Source organism: Sceloporus undulatus, chromosome 1 (assembly GCF_019175285.1).
Source record: "Sceloporus undulatus isolate JIND9_A2432 ecotype Alabama chromosome 1, SceUnd_v1.1, whole genome shotgun sequence".
Classification (NCBI taxonomy): Eukaryota; Metazoa; Chordata; class Lepidosauria; order Squamata; family Phrynosomatidae; genus Sceloporus; species Sceloporus undulatus.
In genome coordinates, this window is record NC_056522.1 from 373909298 (window position 1) to 373930620 (window position 21323).

Genomic DNA, 21323 nt, shown 5'->3' on the forward strand with positions numbered 1-21323 from the left:
CTGCTTATATGTAAACAGCAAACCCCATTTCAACAAAAATTTGGATCACAGGATTCTGTATTTCTTTATGTAGGGGACCAAATGTGAGGGTGATCATGTGAAGTTGTCACGGCAGAGGGCTGAGGCTGAGAGAGTGTTAAAGTCCTAGTAACAGTGCAGCTATTTTAAATCAGTTTTCTTAGGTGGTTGAAATATTATCATTCTGTGATTTCACAGAGGCCACCATCTGTCTTTCTCCTCAAATGTGCTTCATTCACACTGCCAACTAATGTCTTTCCTACCAGTGAAAAGCAACCTTCTTTCCTTCCTTCTAGACAGTCTTCAGAGCTCAATAAACTGCGCCAAGATTGTGCTAGGCTTGTGAATGAGCTGACTGAGAAGAACAACAAACTGCAGCAGGAAGAACTTCTAAAGAAGAATGCAGAACAAGCTGCTGGTCAGCTAAAGGTGAGTGCCACCTTGCCTTTATCCTGAATCCCAAACATGCATTCAAAAAGGATTTCTGGTTTTTATAAATTTTCTAGTTGGGCACCATATTCTTACAATTACTACTGCTTTTACCACTCCTACTGTTGTTGTGTGTCTTCACAATAACAATAATTGTTCTTTTCTTATGACAAGCTTGTCATGGGATTTTCTTGGCAAGACTTCTTCAGCAGAGGTTTTCTATTGCCTTTTTCTGAGGCTGTGTCTTGCCTTCTGTGACTGCTACTATCTCTTCATTTATCTGCAAAATAAAAATGCAGATAGAATCTCCAAAAACCAGAGCTGTCATCAGTGGGAGCTTTTGAAATCCTATATTTTACCTTCTTAATTGCTTGACTTCTATAACTTATTGCTAGGCTTAGTTCCAAAGCATTGTGTGATTGCTACTGCTTATGCAAGTTGGCATTTCTTCTCACTTCTGAAAAGCAGCTCCAAAGCATTCACAACTTTAAGGTGTATCTTTTTAGTGACATCAAGAGATGCCAAAAGAAACAGATGCACTTTAAGCTTATGAACGCATGCTTTAGAGTTGCTTTTCAGGAGATATTAAAACCTGCACCTTTTCTGTGGAGGATACCTGATGATGTACTTTTGGTGCTTTCTAACACTATCTTATGCCTGTATTCTTGGCCGTCAGAGCCATGGTCTCATGAGGTTAGTTAAAAAATGCACAAAGGGCAGCCTGACCCTACAGACTAAGAACAAACAATATGCTGTTCAGTTAGGCAGAATACACAACAGTTGTATACTTTGTTTTTAATGAGTTACCAGCTACGGAAGCTTTATGACCTGTATAATTGGTCTTTGCCAATAAATTAAACACACACACACACACTTCTTTCTCAAAGAAGTAAACTTTGATTTTGCTATTTTATATAAGGGAGACAATTTTACTATGCTATTGTATTTAATGAGATTTGAGCATCCATGGATTTTGATATCCACTCTGGGTCCTGGAACCAAACCCCAGTGGATACTAAGGACCCACTGTATGCTCTCTTTATTTTAAAAAGCTATTTTAACAATTTAATCTATCCTAGGAATTAAATTTGCTTTGTTTTATTTATTTATTTATTTATTTATGGGATTTGTATTCCCCCTTTCCCCCAAAATCCCATTTACACATTTACATGAATCCCATTTACACATTTACATTTCTATACAGTACGATCCTGTATTACATGAGGGATCCATTCCAGGACTCTTCACATAATACATTTTTTGTGTATAATCTGGAATGCTGTTTGTTTGTTTTTAAAAAACAAAACCCTGAAATGAATGATGAAGTGTTCTCTCTAGGCATTTTCTATGTCCTCCAGCGTGATACTGTGGTATGCTGCTGGTAGAAGCTGGCCACAGAGTCCCGCTGTAGGACATAGAAATTCCTTGAGAAGTATTCTAGGAATCTCTAGATCCCCCATGACAACTTCATGGCAAACTTCTGGTGGAAGCATACCATAAAATTATTCTGGAGGATGTAGAAAATGCCTAGAAAGAATATATTTTTTCAGTCACATATAACTGATACGGGATACTACGAGCTCACGTTATATGGGGTCTTATTGTATGATCATACTATTTCTGTTTGCAGTTACATTCTGATATGATTCTGACATGCAGTTGCACTAGATATGATATGTATCATTTATTGTTCCTAAATTAAATTGTATATGCAAATATTTGCTAATAAAAGAATTTGATTGTGGAGTTAGCACTACAAGGACATATCTAAATCTGTGCAGATTAAATTATAAATTGTGTAAATGCTGTTCTGCCTCCGTTTTCTAATTTGTTGTATTCAGATTAGAAAGTAAATATTAATTATATCAAATTCTCTACGAAGTAATTTAAATAGTGAAAAAAAACAAATAAAATAAGCAAAATGTCAGAGTAAAACAGAAGATAAAAGAAGAGAACATGTTTTTCTGTAATGGCTTTAAAGCTTTAGAACACTTGGGAGAATGAAAAGGCCCTTACTTGGCTCCAGAATGGCCCTGGTATCAATGCCAGCCTCAAAAACCTAGAAGACCCATGGATGCATTATGAGATTTATGTAAATGCTGTGCCAAATTGTAAAGATTATGCAGACTACAGTCACCCCTCCTTTCTTGCGTACTTGGGATACATGTTCTTGATTACTCAGAGGGGCGACCTCTGTTAGCATCTATGGGGCTTGAATATGTGCGAGTCTCCGTTTTTGTGGGGTGTGTGTGTCCAGAACAGATCCCCTGTGAAAACAGAGAGTCGACTGTATTATTCAAAGACAACAAAAACAAAAAATTTACAGCACCTTAAAGATGTAACATATTTTATTTGGTGTAAGCTTTTGTGGACTGCAGACCACTTCAGGAGAGTCCATGAAAGATTATGCCAAATTAAATTAGTGTTCACTGCCCCATGAGACTTTTTGTTCTTGCAACAGATTAACATGGCTCCTTCACTGAAAGCCACTAGATTATTCAGGAACTGAAACTGGAGGATGATGTCAAAGATACCATGAGTCAAAGACATGACCTCTGGGGAGACCTTTGGCTGGCAAGGAAATTTCTGGATATGTACCAGTGGCTACACTGAACATAGGACCTTGTGAATCTGCAAATGTCAGTTAACTGAATGAGCAGTGTGGACTGTATTTGTGTAGACCACTTATCACCATCTTCGTGCCCTCTTCTGCTCATAGTTGCAGTTGTGGAAGATATTCAGTAGTGGAAGAAAAGCCAGATAGCTTCTTCTTGGTTACATGGGCAGAAGTGCTGTCTGCTTGTGTGTAGGGAACCAGGGTGGAGGCAGGGTATGGTAGCCTTGGATGCCAGCCACTGCGTCTTTCTCCACAAACTTGCATAAACTTTGCAGTTGGAATAATAATAGCAGTGACACATTCCACTTCTCTCTTTACTCAGATTGCAAAATTCATGCTGTGACCTGATGACCTTGGCAGGTTAAGCCAATTTACACAGAAAGTGCATAACATGCACTTTTTCATTCTCAGCCTCCTATTCAGGACTCCCCTTCTCTGGCAGTAGTCTTTTCCTTAAAGTAGCCCAGGTGGTTTTCTCAGATACCAAAAACTAGCAAATAAATAAAACAGGATTTTGAGGTTCTATTTTGTTCAAGTTTGGCTTGGAGTGCTGCTCAGAAGTGACAAGAATAATAAAAGGCATATGGGTCTCCTCTATACATTTAAAAAAAAAGTGTTTGAAGAGTGATACAATAACAAGGTCAGTGATGGCTATGGTTTTCCATTCCTTTTAACATCAAGGCACAGCAACAGGAAGCAGAGCGAAGATGGGAGGAAATGCAGAGCTATCTTAGGAAACGGACTGCTGAACATGAGGCGGCCCAGCAAGGTGCGTTCCAAAGAGGCATTCAGGCTGTTGAATCCCCCCCCCTTTTTTTTTCTTTATCCTCTTTCATTGGGAAGAGAAATGAGTTTCTCTCAGGACCTTTTGATGCATGTACCCCAGGTGCCTCTTAAATATGTCATGGGGAAGCGCTGTCATGGGGAAAAGTGTGATAGGAAATGATGCTAAATGAGTATACTTCCAGTCTTAAACAAGTGCAGTTGTGGTAAGACAGCATGCTAGTGTGACAAAGTCCTGAGAGAAAGAAGTTGGTAGCATAAGCTTTTTTTGACTAAGGGCCAAAACAGACTGGCAGCCTCAGCTGGCTTTAAGCTGGTTTGAGAGCATGGCATGTAAACGTGCCACACACCCCAAGTCACCCAGAAGTTGCACCAGTGATTATACGCTGAGTGGCTTCCAGGCGACTTGAGGGTGTGACTTTTAGATGCCACGAACCCCGGAGCCGGTGAAAAGCTGCTCCAGAGGCAAAGGGGCAGCTTTTTTCAGCCCCAAATAGAAGTAGATTTTTCCCACTCTTATTTGGGGCAGAAGCTGGCTGGATTGAGGCCGCTTATCTGCCGCTAAGTCTGTTTCACCCCTAAGTCAGATGCAAGCACCCCTAAGTCAGATGCAACCCAACATGTCTTTTGAATTAACTGGAAGCAGCTTCCATGTATGACTTTAATAAGTGGGTATGCACATGTCAGAAAAGGCATACCCTCAGATCTCAAACTAGTTGGGTCCAAATGGGAAACCAATGCTGTTGTTCCAAAAATGCTTCTGATTCTAGTCTGTGCTGGTGAATGATGGCTCTACAGAGTTTCTGGCTGAAGTATTTTATAGTTCTACTTGAAGATGGCCTGTATTGAACTTGGGATGCTAGCTGTGAGCTAGTGCCCTTCTTTTGAATGAAATCCTACCTCATCTATGAACTCAGTAGCTTTAGGCAGACTGCTATCTTAGTACCTGTGTAATCTTGCAAGACATGATTAATATATGTATGGTCCTCTTTTCTGATCCTTGATCCAGACCTGTGGGGAGGGAGTTCTTAGGTTTTTCTTTCTAAGTGCACACTTGGTGATCAACTTGAGATGTGCTTCCAGTAAGTAGCCTTCATCCAAAGGAAGTGAAAGTACATGTAATGTCTTTTAAATCTAAATTGTCAGGCTACATGGTTGCTTTGTTTGATTTTCCCCCACCCCTTTTGTTCTAATGGCAGACATCCAGAATAAGCTTGTGGCCAAGGACAATGAAATCCAGAGCCTGCACAGCAAACTTACTGATACAATGGTTTCCAAACAACAACTAGAACAAAGGATGAGGCAGTTAATGGAAGCAGAACAAAAGAGAGTTGCAGCTGAGGACTCATTCCAGAGACAGGTGCAGGTATGGCTTGGTTCAGGTTTTGCTCTGTTCCTTCCCTTTGCTTCTCCTAAATCCTTTGGAGAGTGTGGTATATTCTGGAAACAGTCAGGGACTCTAGGATATGGTTCCCAAGGCAATATTAAATAACATTGCCCAGTGTAATGTGAATGGAAAACCTTTGAATCAACAGATGTTTTGACATACCAACTGGTCGGCACCAGCTAGCATGACCAGTTGTAAGGATAGTGGGAGCTGTAGATCAAAAACCATTCGGAAGGGCAAAGGCTTCCCACCCTGATCTGAATTGTTCAGAATGAGTTAAGTATCCTTAAAATGCTTATGATAAGTTCAAGGACTTTTCTTGTCTATTTGATTTGTGTCTGTTTCATGACACTGTGTGTGACAACTCCATTGATCAGGTTGAACAATTGTAGCATAATAATTCCACCATGAAAAAGTGTATTGGGAGTAGCTGTTCTAGATTTTTGTCTGAACTTGAAAGATTTGGCTAAGATGGTGAAGTTATTTGAAGGATAGTACTCCAGACCCTAAACAACTTTTTAGAAACTGAACTAAAATCCATTCTGGATTCACCAGCCACTGATTTGGATGCCAACAGCCACTAGTATCTCCAGAGTTAAGCTTTTTCCTGTACTATTACATTGTGGAGAAATCCCTTTCTAAACATGCTATTTACTTGATTTTTTAAAAATTTCTCATAGGAACTGATGGAACAGAATGAGGCTTTAAAAGCTCAGCTTCAGAAGTTCCATTCACAGATGGCAGTACAGGTATGGACATACCAGATAAGTCATTGTCATCTCCTCCTTCCCTTTCCTACTTTTTTCATTCAAAAATGAACACCAGCTCTTTAAGTGTTGAACGTCGAGTCTGCATTGCAGTTACATTCCACATAAGAGAGCTTTGCATCCTCCGATTTGCTGTTGTATTCAGGTGGTGAACTGGAGTCTGAGTTGAACTGAAAGTGCCATAAACTTTTTGAGGAAATTGCCAGCTCATAATGGCCAAGTGCCAATGTGATTTCATCTTCCTTAAAGCAATACTTTGTAATCTGGCAACCAATCTCAGAGACTTAAATTCCCCCTGACTCAGGTGTTGCCTATCTTTTGGCACTGGCTAAGCTTCCTCTTCTCACTTAGGACTAGCAAATATATTCCAGAGAGAGGAATCTTGCTAGCTTGATTCATGTAGGAGGGTGTGTTGATGGCTGACCTTCCTATAAAATAGAGAAACGCAACCCATTAAGCTTGGTCAGAGGGAGTGAGCATTTGCCTCCCTGTTACCTAAGTCAGTGTATGGCCCGGAAGACCAAATAGATTAGTTGAATGAAGTCTTCAGGAAGAACCAACTAAGAGATGTGAAAATCAGTTCCAGGCTAAACATACAGTCGGCCCTTCTTATACACGGATTTTTTATACACGGATTTAAGCATACCGGTTTGAAACTGTTCCAAAAAAGTATAAATTTACCTTGATGTTCCATTTTTTATTAGGGACACCATTTTGCTATGTCATTATACTTAATGGGACTTGACATACACGGATTTGTTTACACGGGGGATCTTGGAACCAAACCCCAGCGTTATAACAAGGATCCACTGTAATTGTATACTGCTAGAATTCAAAGATATAGCTATGTTAGTCTGTGGAATCAGTATGTGCGGATTGTAGCACTTTTGAGACTAACTGAAAGAAAAGTAGTGACAGCATGAGCTTTCTTAGACTTAAGTTTACTTCCTCAGATACATTTGAACAAGCCATAAAATAATCAAGTGCTAGCTGGCACTTGATCACTGCCAGTATACATTATGTAGAGAAAATTGTATACTGGCAGTGACCAGTGCTCAGCTAGTACTTGATTATTTTATGGGCTAGTAGCTTTAGCCTTTGTGGCATATGTTTATGCTTAGTTGGCATTCCCTTTCTAGAGAACAGTCAGCCACACATCTCATTAGAAATTGTGTGGAGCTGAACATATTCAGATTTAAAAGCCACAGGTTGCTCTCTATTAATAAGTAGCTTGCCAAAGCCTGGGGCCTAGAATTTCCGTTGCTTACAAAAACCTTTTTCAGTAACTCCACTCTTTTTTATATATATGGCCAAACAGTAACCCCAGTTCACTGCACACAGATATTTCAGCTAAAAACATGATTAAGGTGGAAGGGAGGGGGTCATTTGTATTCCCAAGGCTGATCCCAACACATGGTTATAGTGTGTAATGACATACCACATGTTTGACTAATTGGTAGCTGTTTACCAAACCGCAGCAACAACAATTCACTTACGGTGCCTTGTTATTTGAAGATAGTACAGTGTGCCCGCATCATACGCAGCTTTCAGCATATGCTGCAAGCCGCGCTAGAAGAAGTGGTGCTGTGCGCCGGAAAAAGTATGGTCCACGCACCGCCATGGGCACAAGCCCCATTATCTTTAATGGGACTTGAGCATATGCGGAATTTCCCTTATGTTGGGGGTGGGTGGTGGGTCGGGAATGGATCTCTCGTGTAAGGGAAGGGAGCATGTATATATTGCATCACCTTCCTTACTTTGTGTTGGATGTTACTGTTATGTGAAACTTCTACAATGTTTCCCTCCTATTTTGGCTGATTTCCCCACATAGACACTGACAATTGGCTGTTATTTTTTTAAAAAAAGACTGGGGGGACGGTGTCAGCATATCTCTGGCTTGATTCAGGGGCTGCCCTACTTTTCCTACTCCTGATCAAAGAAATCGACTAACTCTGGGCTGATTGTGTACCATTAGAAGTGCAGTTTGCTCTGTTGTTAATGCCCATAAACATGGTGTGTTCTGGTCAAGGGTTTATGAAGGAAACTCCCGCAAGAGTAGCATTTTCAGCTGTATCCTCTTCTCTTTTAGAGCTCGGCTTCAGCCCTCGCAGAAGAATTGCCACAAGTGTAAGTCTCTTCCTCTCCCTCAACCCCACCCCTTACCCCACTTGCTTCTTGCTTATTTTTTTTTTTTAGTGTGCCAGCACTTCAAAGTATATGAGAGATTTTCTTGAAGGAGTGCTGTCATCTCCCTTTTTTGCCCTCTATTGTTACAGATTCCCTTTAGAAATGATAAACATCTTCCTAAGGATTTCCCTTTTTTGCTTAAAGTTTGCAGGGCATTGGACTGTCTGTTGTCTTAGCAAAAGAATTAAGCTCCATCCCATTTTTTAAATATAAAGAAATAACATTGACTGTGCATGGCTGTGAAACTCAGGTGAGGCAAAGTGTTGGAGTATGACCATATTTCTTTTTGTAAGCTACTTAAGACGACCATTTTAAAACAAATCTAAACCATATGCTTTTTTGTATGGAGTTAGGCTTTTGTGTGTCTGCTCCAATGATAACAGCTCCCCATATCTCTGTCTCTGCTGCATCTGCACTGTAGAATTAATGCAATTTGACACCACTTTAACTGCCATGGCTCAATGCTATGGAATTCTGGGATTTGTAGTTTTGTGAAATATTTTGCCTTCTTTTGATAGAGAGCTCTGGTATCACAACAAACTACAACAATCCATAGGATGGAGCCATGACAGTTAAAGTGTTGTCAATCTGCATTATTTTTGCAGTGCAGATGCGTCCCAGTCCGTTTTCTAAGGCTCTCTTTTGGAAATTGTAGATGCTTTGTAATTGAATCATTTCGGTTTAATACTGTGGCACTGGTCTACAGTGCCAGTGTGATAGAACTTCTTCCTTCCCACACAGCCCTGAAGGTGCTTGAAAACTGACTTGTGCACTGGCAGAGTCCTCCGACCTCCTTGAATAGGCTTTGAGAACCCCAGTGAGACTGCACTGGAGAAGAAAGATAACCACCTTCCTACTATCATTGGATTCTGCTGCCCCATCAATGGATGTCTAGCTTGGATCCTGCCTTTGCCTGAAAAGAAATTTTGCAAACTGCCCTGGAAACTCTTTTGAAGGGCAATTATAAATTATTTATAAAATAATACATTCTCCATCATTCAACTGTTCTCTACCATCACTTAATCACAGCTATTGTGGTTTCCCTCTTCCCCCACATTTTATCAGTCTTTCTTTCTTTCCTGACATTTGTTGTTAGTGACACTGTCATCTTTCCTGATATGCTAGGTTAATGCAACACGATAAGGCTTCAGTAGGCAACATGATGGTTCGTGTTTGGCCCCAGCCAAGGACTGGTAGATTAAAAGGAAACTCAAGTCATGTTGGATTAAATGCTCTATGTTCTTGTTCCTACCCCCTGTGAGCGGGAAGACCAGAAGAAAAAGAGGAAGGAACAGAGCCCCACACCCTGGCATCACATAATACACTGTATTGTGTATGTGAATAAACACTTGAGTTGCCACATGACACTTTTGAATCAACAGTCATGATTCTTGACCTGACAGGCAACATGATGTATGTAGCAGGCACTGATCAGGGACCATGTTTATCACACTATACTCTTTAGTGCTACTCTTCCACTTTGACTGCTCTAGTTGCCTCCTGTTGCATTCTGGGATTTGCAGTTTTAAGGGGGTATTTAGAATTCTCAGGCAGAGAACTCTGCCTGAGAAATTCTAAATAACCCTCCTTAAAACTGCCAATACCAGAATGCAACAGGAGGCAGCTTGAGCAGTCAAAGTGGAATCGTAGCACTATAAGAGTATAGTGGATAAACATCTGTGTGTTGGTTTGGTGCTTTCTAGCTCTGTAAGATCTTTTCCTTGCTGGTAAGGATGCTCTTCAGAGCTGGCTTGTCTTTCTCTGACAATCCGCCTTGAGGATGTAAAACCAGAGTGTTCCTCTCATCGATACTGGCGGTGGTGATGGTGGTGTTATTTGCTGTCAAATTGACCTCAACTTATGGTGATCCTCTGAATGAGAGATTTCCAATCATCAACTACCCTGCTCACATATTGCAAACTCAGGGCTGTGGCTTCCTTCATTGAATCAATGCCTGTAATGTGGTCCTCCTTTTTTCTTACTGCCTTGCACTTACCCCACCATCATTGTCTTTTTCAGTGATCATGACATCGGATGCGATGTCTAGAGTATGACAGCCTCTATTTACTCATTTGGGTTTCAATGAGGATCAGCTTGATTTGCCCTAGACTTGTTCATTTGTCTTATAGCAGTCCATGGTATCCATAGAACATTTCTCCGCACCACGTTTCAAATGATTGTTTCTCTTCCTGTCAGTTTTCTTCACTTTCCAGCTTTCACAGCCATGCATAGAAATTGGAAATACATATGGCCTGTGATTCTGATTTTGGTTGTTTGGTAACATTCTTCAAAGGCCTAGTTTTCCTGGGGCATGTATGTATGTTTGGGATATCTACTGTCACACTAGTTACTGAGTAAGCCCCAGTTTACTGCACTTGTTGGAAGAATTTCATCAAGGTTAGATGGTATCACTTGTGTTCTCAGCATTGATTTTTTTGTAGAGGTTATTCCAAAAAGCAGTAGTACATTCTGAAATAAACTACTGTTGATCCACAGTTGTGTTTCAATTATGCTTTTGGCGGGCCAGACAACAACAGTAGCTACTTCATTGGCAGTAGCCACAAGAAGGAAATTATGGCTTCCACCAAGCTTTGGTCAAGGCTGCTGCTTATTGTATGTTTGCTCTGGAATTCATTGAGTCCTTTTTTTACAGAATTGCAGAAAAAGATAAATTGAATCAAGCTGAGGAGGACATTAGCCAATGAGCGCATTAAGCTAACAAGCAAGGAAGAGGATCTAATGGTACAGTAAAAGCTCCTGTATTATCTATGAAAAGATAGAGTGAGTAATTACCAGAATTTTTAATCTTAGTGGGTGGGATCAGTGCATATACTTAATCCTGGTTACTGGGGATTAATATAATGGGCTACGTATTATCTCTTCTTTTTCGACTGTGTATATGGGTCACATTCCACAAGAGATTTCCCCATCGCCCACACTCACATCCCTTGTCAAACAATGATTCTGCAGCTGATTTGGGAGAAAGTGTTGTGCCTCTTTCCCCTTTCTCTTTGCATTCTTAGTGCTGCAGACCTCAGCAGGAAGTTATTTCCTTCTCTTGCAAGTTCTGCTTCCGATCCATGCTTTCTGCTGTGCTTATAACAATCAGGATGGGGAAGTTGTAGCATCTCTTTTGGAAGGATTATGCTTATCTCCACAGCTATTCAAAATTGCTTCTGAACTGTACTTGCTCCCGTTCTCTCTTAAGAGTCACAACCATGCAAAATGCATGGAGTGTTTGCAGAGAAGGGGGAAGGTAACTGGGTAACATTCTGGGTCAAAGCCTTTCTTACACTCTTACGGGAGATGGTTGGGATTGTTGGCCGTCTGTAGATTTGCAAGCATACTGTGGGCAGGCTATCATGAAGCACTGAGCAAGCACAGGAAGGCAGGAGTACAGGATTGCAGCCAATAGCAGTCACCCGACAGCTCAAAGCCTACTTCTCTTCAGAATTTCACAGGGGTTAAACAAACCAGTTTGAATTCACAGCATGTTTCCCTTCAGTCTCTGTGTCTTTCCCTATTGCTCACTTGAGTCTCATGTACATATAATAGCAGATATTGGTGGTAGAATCGAATGCATACCCAGTTACCTTCCCCCCTCTCGCCAACACTCCATGCATCTTGCACTTCAGACTGAATGCAGACATGCAGTTTCTGAATATTTCCTGTGGTTAAAAACCCAAATCTTGCACAGTATTAAAAAAAAAACAAAAAACCCAAGGCAAACAGCCCAACAACAGCCTTTAAGGAGAAATGTTTTTTCAGCCCAACTTGTTCTCTTACAGATCACCTGTTGGGGGATTTTTTCTTTCTCTCTCTCTCTTAATACAAGGGAGCTACCAAATCAGAATTAAGAGGCTCCTCCCTCTTGTGTAACTGTCTCATTTGCTCAGATGGGAGCGATTCAGGGACCCAGCTCCATCAGGGACTGCTGAAGAGAGGCTCCTCCTCTTGTAACTGTCATCTTGGCCACAGAGGGAACGATCAGGCGACCCAGCTCCATGGGACTGCCAGAAGGAAGAGGCTCCTCCCTCTTGTACAATCATCTTGGCCTCAGGGAGTGATCAGGCAGACCCAGCTCACTCAGGGACTGCCTGAAGGAAGAGCTCCTCCCTCTTGTAACTGTCATCTTGGCCTGAGAGGGACAATCAGGCAGACCAGCTCCATCAGGACTGCCTGAGGAAGAGGCTCCTCCCTCTTGTTACTGTCATCTTGGCCACAGAGGGAGCGATCAGGCAGACCCAGCTCCATCAGGGCTGCCTGAAGGAAAGAGGCTCCTCCTCTTGTTACTGTCATCTTGGCCAGAGGGAGCGATCAGGCAGACCCAGCTCCATCAGGACGCCTGAAGGAAGAGGCTCCTCCCTCTTGTTACTGTCATCTTGGCCTCCGAGGGAGCGATCAGGCGACCCAGCTCCATCAGGGACTGCCCTGAAGGAAGAGGCTCCTCCCTCTTGTAACTATCATCTTGGCCTGAGAGGGACATCAGGCAGACCCAGCTCCATCAGGGCTGCCTGAAGGAAGAGGCTCCTCCCTCTTGTACTGTCATCTTGGCCAGAGGGAGCGATCAGGCAGACCCAGCTCCTCAGGGACTGCCTGAAGGAAGAGGCTCCTCCCTCTTGTAACTGTCATCTTGGCCTGAGAGGGACAATCAGGCCGACCCCAGCTCCATCAGGGACTGCCTGAAGGAGAGGCTCTCCCTCTTATTACTGTCATCTTGGCCACAGAGGGAGCGTCAGGCAGACCCAGCTCCATCCGGACTGCCTGAAGGAAGAAGAGGCTCCTCCCTCTTGTTACTTCTCTTGGCCACAGAGGGAGCGATCAGGACAGACCCAGTTCCATCAGGGACTGCCTGAAGGAAGAGGCTCCTCCCTCTTGTTACTGTCATCTTGGCCTCAGAGGGAGCGATCGATAGGCAGACCCAGCAACATCAGGGACTGTGTGAGGAAGAGGCTCCTCCCTCTTGTAACTGTCATCTTGCCTCAGAGGGCGATCAGGCAGACCCAGCAACATCAGGGACTGCCTGAAGGAAGAGGCTCCTCCCTCTTGTAACTGTCATCTTGGCCTCGAGGGAGCGATCGGCAGACCCAGCACTATCAGGGACTGCCTGAAGGAAGAGCCTTTCCCTCTTGTAACTGTCATCTTGGCCTCAGAGGGAGTCAGGCAGACCCAGCAACATCAGGGACAGCCTGAAGGACAAGGCCCCTCCCTCCTTTACTGTCACCATGTATTTTGTATTGTATTCTATTGCAATTTTTACTGTACACCGCTTGATCATTGCGGAATAGCGGTCTATGAATAAACGTATTATTATTATTATTATTATTTATTATTATTATTATTATTATTATTATTATTCCATTTCGTTATCTCCTTCAGCATGGATAAGCCAGTCCATGAGCAATTGGATTCACAGTCCTCTGTGTCTTAATGACCATGAGTTCATATCTGTACATTTGTTCACATCCTTGGTTAGCTTTCAGGTAGCTGAAACTGAAAGCTTAACATGCGCATGACTCATAATAGCTTTCATTATTGATGATGAGTTCTCAGCACTGAAGAATTGCGAACTGTACCTGTACGTACAGAAAATACAATATGCTAGAAAAGGTAGAAAGAGAGGAAGATTGCCTGCCAGATAAATGAATGAATGAATGAAATTTTATTCTAGACCGCTATCCTTGCAGATCACGCGGTTTCCAAAAACCCCAACAAACCAATACAAAGTGACGACCCATAGCCCAACACTACAAAAAAGCCACCCATACCATTTAAAAACAATACAAAAATTCTAAAAACAATCCATACAATAATTCAATCCAACCAATTAAAAAGTTATATAACAAATTAGCTGGATTGATCAACAATGCACAGGGGAGAGAGAGAATAACATCAAGGCCACATGGGGGAAGGCTTGCGGAAAAGAAAAGTCTTCAGATTCTTCCTAAAAAGATTTAGAGAGGTTGCTGAGCGGAGCTCGTCGGGCAAAGAGTTCCAGGTCTGAGGGGCCACGATGGAAAATGCCCTTTGTGACGAAGACACAAACTTGCCTTGAGAACTCTTAATAGATATTTTTCGCCCGTCTGAGAGTGGGGCGGGACTGTATGGGGAAGGCGGTCCTCCAAGTACCCTGGGCCAGCCATTTAGGGCTTATGGTCATTACCAACACCTTGTATTGCGTCCGGAACGAATGCAGCCAATGTAGATCTTCAATATAGGTGTTACATGGCTGGTCCTGGAACATCCAGTGACCAGCCTCGCTGCCATATTCTGAACCAATTGTACTTCCGAGTTTGGTACAAGGGTTGCCCCATGTAGCGCGCATTGCAGAAATCCAAGCGAGAGGTTACCCGAGCATGTACCACCTTTTCAAGATCCCCCCGGCCCAGGTGGTCGAGCTGGCATATCAGCCGAAGCTGATAACAGGTGCTCCTGACTGTCGCATCCACCTGAGATGTAGGTGGGAGTGACGGATCCAGAAGCACCCCAAACTGCGGACTGAGTCCTTCAAGGGGAGTGTGACCCCCATTCAGGACAGGTGGACAAATATCCATCCCCGGGCCTGGGGAACCTATCACGAGTACTTCCGTTTTCTCTGGATTCAAGCTGGTCTGTTTTCCTCATCCAGCCATTACCGACTCCGACAGGCGTTTAGAGGGATGCCATCCCTGGTCACTGCATCAGTCGGAGGCATAGAGAAGCATATTTGGGTGTCATCAGCGTACTGTAACACTGCGCCCCATGTCTCCGGATGTCTCTCCCAGCGGCTTCATGAAATGTTAAATAGCATGGGAGACAAAATCGCTCCCTGGGGCTACCAGTGTAAGGGCCCTTGTCGGAGCGACAGCCCCCAGCTGCCCCATCTGGAATCTATATCACGAGGTAGGAACGGAACCACGGAGCGCAGTGCCTCCGATACCCAACTCTCTCAGGCGTTCCAGAAGTATTACCATGGTCAATGGTATCGAAGCTGCTGAGATGTCCAAAAGTACTAATAGGGACACGATAGCCCTGTCCATGCCCAGACGGTGATCATCGACCAGGGCGACCATGCAATCTCAACTCCCTAGCCCGCCCGGAACCGGTTTGAAATGGGTCCAGAAAAATCCGTCTCCTCAAGATCCCTTGAGCTGTTAAGGCAACCGCCCTCTCAATCACCTTCCCTAAAAACGCAGCGCGAGACAGGCCGATAATTATTCCGATTAGGGGGGTCTAGGGAGGGCTTTTTAATAAAGTTTTACAACGGCCACTTTCAAACTCATGAACTGCCCTTCCCTGAAAGATGAATTAATAATCTGGCGTACATCTCCTGTCACCCACCTCCCTCCTGAGCTGCCAGCCATGAGGGCAAGGATCGAGAGAGCACGTCGTCTTCCTAACACTACAAAGAATCTTGTCCACATCCTCCATTAGGGAGATCACGGGTGTGAATTTAGAGGACTCAACAGACCAGTGGAGGATAGGGTCTTGGAGATGTTTTTTTATCATAGGCTTACCATGAGTCAATATTGACTCAAAGGTGGCTAACAACAATAAAACAAACAGGCATATGTGTGGATGCAATTGTGTGCCACAATCTCACATTTTTCCTTGCATTCTGTTGCCCGAGGATTACCACTTCCTCTCCTGCAGAATGGAAGTGCGGTCATGGGCCACATGTGGGCCCTGTACAGTTCCCCTCAATTGTTGGGTTTTATGTTTAAAAAGCCCCTACCCAGTAGAATGCATGTGAGCAGGCTTTGATAGGTTCGCTGAGGCCCTTTTTTTTGTTTGTTTCAAAACTAGAGTGACCTCTTATCATTTCTGGCCTTCCTGCGACAAAAAAAAACATACCAGGTGGGAGATGTGAATCATAATGAAATTGTTCCTATTGCCCTCTAGAGGACATGAGGCCTTTTTAAAATAGGGAGCTCTGTGTTTGGTTGGAGGCAGTTACAGTAACCCAAGAGTTCCTGATACCAAACATGAGTCTCATGCCAATCTGCGGTACTTTGTTCTCACTGTGCAAAATTCTATCCTAGCGTAGGTACAAGCTGAAATTTGGAGTGTGGCTAAACTAGCAGTGTGAGGTGTGTATCCCGTTGCCCGTTCTAGCCCAGTATGCAATCAGGTCAGTATCTGACCAGTCTTCTGCCTGCTTCAGAATCCTAAAACTAGTAGGCAATTGCATCCTCATTTCTCATAGATTCCAGCAACATAGCCCACTTGTACTCTCACAGCCAATCCTTCTGCAAAGCCAAAGTGATGTTGTCAAGTTTTTTACTCAAAGTGTCAAGTACGTCTCCAGTCTTTGCAAGATACTTTCAGTCGGACTCAAGTCTGGGAGCCATTTTCATTTTAACAAGGGAAAAAAAACTGAATGTGTTTCTCGGGGGGGAGGGAGAGCAGAGAGCAAACACCTTAGGCAATGGGCTTGAGTGGGGGGCTGAGGTCTGCTTGGCAGCCTGTCCCCACGCATATCAGAGAAGCTTTCAGAAGCCTTAGAAATACCCTTCCGCCTCAAGCACATTTGCAACACATTTGCTGTTCGCTTCCAAGAAATGCGCCCCACACTTTGGGGGCAGGTCTTGCCTACTGCTTGAAGTGAATGGCACCAGCAAGTCAGTCACTAAAATATACAGGTCTCAAGTCAAGCTGAGTCGGTGTGTAATTTTTGCCTTTTCAAGTCATTTAAGCGACTTGAGTCCTACTTAAGTCCAAGTCAGTTGACTCGACTCACTGCAAAGTCAATACTTCCACCATCGAGTCTTCTGGCTCAGTCTTCATAGACACCTCTGTGCATTCTTATAATTTCATATTAAAATATAAGGACACTGACCTTAATGTAACTCACAAGTGCCTGTTTTCCCCTTTTCTAGGTTGTGCAGAACATTAACATGTCGCTGAAAGCAGAAGTGCAAAAGTTGCAGGCACTCACAAATGAGCAGGTAAACATTTGTTTTTATACTTTGGCAAATACTGCCATTCCATTAACAATTCTGAATGTTAACTGTGCTTAGTGGCAAGGAATTTGGAAAGCCATCTTGCATAGCCGGGCAGAAGAGAAAACTGACCAAAATGAAAGAGATGGGGATTGGTCTGTGTTTCTTGATGATAGTAATGTCTCACGCTCTAAAATACTGACACATGCTCAGTTAGAACTGCATCCCCCTGAATGAGTTTAGCATATATCCTGCAGTGTAATAAAGCTAGAGCTCACAGGGTGACATATCCTCCAACTGTCCAGATTTGGCAGGGACAGTACCAGTTAATCTTCTGTCGACCCACTTTTTCAGCTGCTTTTAAAATGTCCTGGTTTTTCTCTCCTCCTCTCATGTTCCCTCTTTGTCCTGAGCTTACATCTGCTACTGCAAACTGAGTTCACACTCCATTAACTCAGCATGAGGGAGAAGAGAGGGGGGGTGAAATCTTGCTCTTTCCAGTAAGCTCAAGCAAAAACAAATGGCTGCAGTCATTCCCAGCTTGTGTGTTCTTCCTCCTTTAATAACTTTTGCCAACATGACCACACTCTGACATTGCTTGAACTTGCGTGTCTCAGTTTTCATCTGTGAAATGTTGGAGGGTATGGGATATTTTGATTAGCGGGAGTGGTGACATCATCTGCTGCTGCCTTGAGCTTTTCTGCACCCTCTGAGCTTAGCTACAGTCCTCAAGAATAGCTGAATTTTTCCACTAATAATATAAAAGTATACCTCAGTTAACAAAGTACTTTCTTTAACAGAATATTTGGTACCAGAGGCAGAAATAACTTGGAGAGAATAGGGATAGTTCCTGCACAAGGGCACGACAAAAAAGAGTAGCAGTTCAACATGTTTCAGCAAACTTTTTATTCAAAGCTAACATTATGCACATGTGAAATGAAACAGCCAGGTCAGGTAAGACTTGCATAAGTAAATATTATGCATTTTAAATCTTCTAGAGACCACTTGAAAGCTTCTTCCAAAATGCATCCAGAGATGACCCCCCCCAAAAAAAACCTCAACTTTTCTTATGCCTTCCATTTTAGTGGTGAAACTGAAAGGTTAATGATTTTTCAACATGCCAAGGTAGCTGGTGAGGCAGCCTTATCTGCTAATGCCTTCGTTGCTCACGTATTCTAGAAGCAGCTGCTGTTTACCTTGCCTGTTGTAGGTAGGGACACATAATTGCAACAGGATCCGTTAGATTAGGATCACATTATTTCCAAGCTCAAGCTTTATTACACTGTTTACTGCAGACATACAGCTGAAACCTGGCACCAAAAATCTGCTTTTCTCCAGCCTTCCTTCATCATCTTTCCAATTCCAATGCTGCTGAAAAACCTTTAGCTAGACAGAGAGCAAGGAAAAAGGGGGCACAATAAGACCTTTAAAAAAAGCTTGTTTTTCAGAGGTTTTGTTAATTGAGGTATGCCTATATAGCTGAGACCTATTCGTGTTGTAAAGTGGAGTTCTTGGTAGCTAAGACTTCAGTGAACAGCTATGAAACATCTGCTCGTGGCGAACTAACTGAACTGGTCTAGTGATATAGGTCCATGCTTTTTTTGGATGTTATTAGGGGTGTTGCTATAGAGACTGTACCGATAAATATATGTGCTTCAAAATTGGCTATGTACACCCACAATTCTTAGCATTGAATATAATTCTGAAAATAGCAGATAGCTTGGCTCACACCTTTCTTCCAATCCAGAAGCCCCTTTTTCCAATTGTGGAAGAGGGGAGGCTGTTTATCTAATCTTTAATGTTCCCCTGCCACCTTCAACCCCAAATTTTACTGAATTTCCCACTATAACATGAAATTTAAAAAAAAAAGAAAAACCTGCACTTCCACTTTAAAAGATACCATTTTGTTTCTGCCTTGGTTTTTAATCTGAAACACAACCTCTCAGAAGTAGAACTGTTCCAGAAGTATGTTGTGGCTTTAAAACTAGGCATGACATTTCCACTTGACTTGTTTTAAAGTAAAAGCAGGAGGAGAGTTGCTGCAGCGAAAATTTAGCAGAATTAGATGAGACAGCAGGGTCTGTGCCCCATGGATTAAAAGGGGGCAGTTCACCCCTCCTCAGTGTCTCAGATTACTAAGGCTTGCTCTGACTCAAATGGCAAACCCACCCTTTTTCAAGACTGCAGCTTGAAGTCATTTTCATGACATGAGTGTGATGGAATTGTTTTCCCCAACCTCAGATAGACTTTAAACAATTGAATACACAGAACTTTCTTCCTCCCTCTCAATTTCTCTTTTGCAGCTGGCTTTGGTTTTCTTGTATTAGCTTTCAGACCCTTCACAAAGTCACATACATCACTGTTCAGGCAGGCAGACATGTTGCCTTGAGCATTTCCATTTCTAACTCATCATCTAAAATAAAGTGCTTTCCTTCCAAGATCTGAATGCTTTCAAAGCATTGAAGCTGAACACACTGTTTTGAAGAGACACTGAGCATGTGCTGGTTCCTTCCCTCCAACCCAAAACAAACAAAATGTGCATTTTCCTTTTGCTCATCATAGAAAGGGAGACATAGCAAGAGACTAAAATCCGTAGGCTCAACTTTTGTTTTTAATGTTGGATGTTTGCTGAAACATTGTGCAGTGCAATTTACTACTAAACAGAGCTAATCCTCTTTATGTCTAGGCGGCTGCTGCACATGAGTTGGAGAGGATGCAGAAGAGGTAAATAAACAGAGTCACAATTGGGAAAGGATGGTTTCTTGAGCCTTAATATTCTGGTTGGGGGACGGGCAGATCTGGTTCAACACCTTGTGTGTAAGGGCAAAGCAGGTTTTTTACCTTTTTCTTTTACTCTGCAATTCAGTACTCATGTCAGAGATGAAAAAATCAGAGCCTTGGAGGAACAGCTTCAGGAACACCATGCCAAAGCTTCAAATGCAAAGGACGAACTTCAGGTACTATGGCACTTAAAGCAGACTTGCTCACAGATGACATTTCTGTCCCCTTTGGTGTGGGAACTAGGAAGTGTACATCGTACCATCAATATTGATAGTAATTGGGGGGGGGGGGGCATTTCAAATTATACAAATTAGAAAAAGAGAGAACATTTATAAATGGTGAATTTTACTTCTTAAAGGCTTCTGGGAGCCTGCTCTTTTTGTTTTAAATCACAAAGGAGTTTGGGACTACAAGGACTAAAATGAGCGCACATGAAGATAGGTGGTGGCGCATAGGTTGCCTTTGGGACGTTTGTTGTCTCCTTCAGTCTTAAATGACGAAAACTGCATGGCCAGTGCCTTGAGTATGGAATTCTGATTTTGACATGGCTGTCTGATTATTTCATTCCAGGTTCTAAAGGATCAAAACAAAGCTTTGCACTTGGAACTGCAGAAGCTGCAGGCCCTCTTATCTGAACAGGTATGGCAGATGATATCTCCTTATTTAGAGAGCTTTGTTTGAGTGGATGTAGCTGTTTTGAGTATTAGAAAATAGTCTAAGGGAAGTGAATTGGCAAAGTATACTCATCTTGTTACTTCTAATTGCTTCAGGACTGCTTTAGTAATTTTTCAGTTGTGTTTCCATGGTGGGGAATTTATCTATGGGTCAGTATAGGTAGATGTTGCATGCTTTTACTGTTGCAAAATGACTTATACTCCAAAGTTTGAGAGAGAAAACATGCACCATCTCTTGTTCATTGCCCAGAGGATCTTATTGCTTTAGATATGCAAGGATATTTGTTTTATAGGCATCAATTTGAAGAAAATGTTTTTTGAAATATAGTCATTAATGTACATGCCTAGCCCTTTCTTGTTCATATCCTTTGCATATCCTTCACCCCCTTTTTATTTTTTTATTTTTATTTTTGTAATCTTTTTTTGAAAAAAATATATATTTTTAAAAAAATAGCAATTACTTCTAGGAAGAAGGGCATTCTTGATGCAGGCCTCTGGCCTCTAGGCACAAAAAGTCTCACATATGAGGAGAGAAGTGCTAGGCAGCACCTGGATGTAGAATTCCAAAGCCTAATGTCAAGAATTATAATTCTCAATTTCTCTTCATAAGTGGGCAAAATTTGATTACCGTATCTACTCAACTGTAAGTTGACCTCATGTATAAATTGAGGGCAGGTTTGGGGCCAAAATTATGGATTTTTATATGACTCATGGACAAATCACTTAGGGGCATGTAACAAAGGATATAAAGGATGAAGC

At 42.4% G+C, this 21323-nt stretch overlaps 1 protein-coding gene across 1 annotated transcript in view; it reads left to right on the forward strand.

Moving 5' to 3' along the window:
• Positions 1-21323, forward strand: part of KTN1 (kinectin 1) — a 257646-nt gene that overhangs the window by 23858 nt on the left and 212465 nt on the right. Inside the window, 11 exon segments of the mRNA XM_042446464.1 lie at positions 315-447; positions 3746-3833; positions 5047-5213; positions 5915-5983; positions 8091-8128; positions 10842-10880; positions 10882-10930; positions 17047-17115; positions 19796-19833; positions 19976-20066; positions 20461-20529. Coding sequence (XP_042302398.1) covers positions 315-447; positions 3746-3833; positions 5047-5213; positions 5915-5983; positions 8091-8128; positions 10842-10880; positions 10882-10930; positions 17047-17115; positions 19796-19833; positions 19976-20066; positions 20461-20529 — 850 coding nt within the window.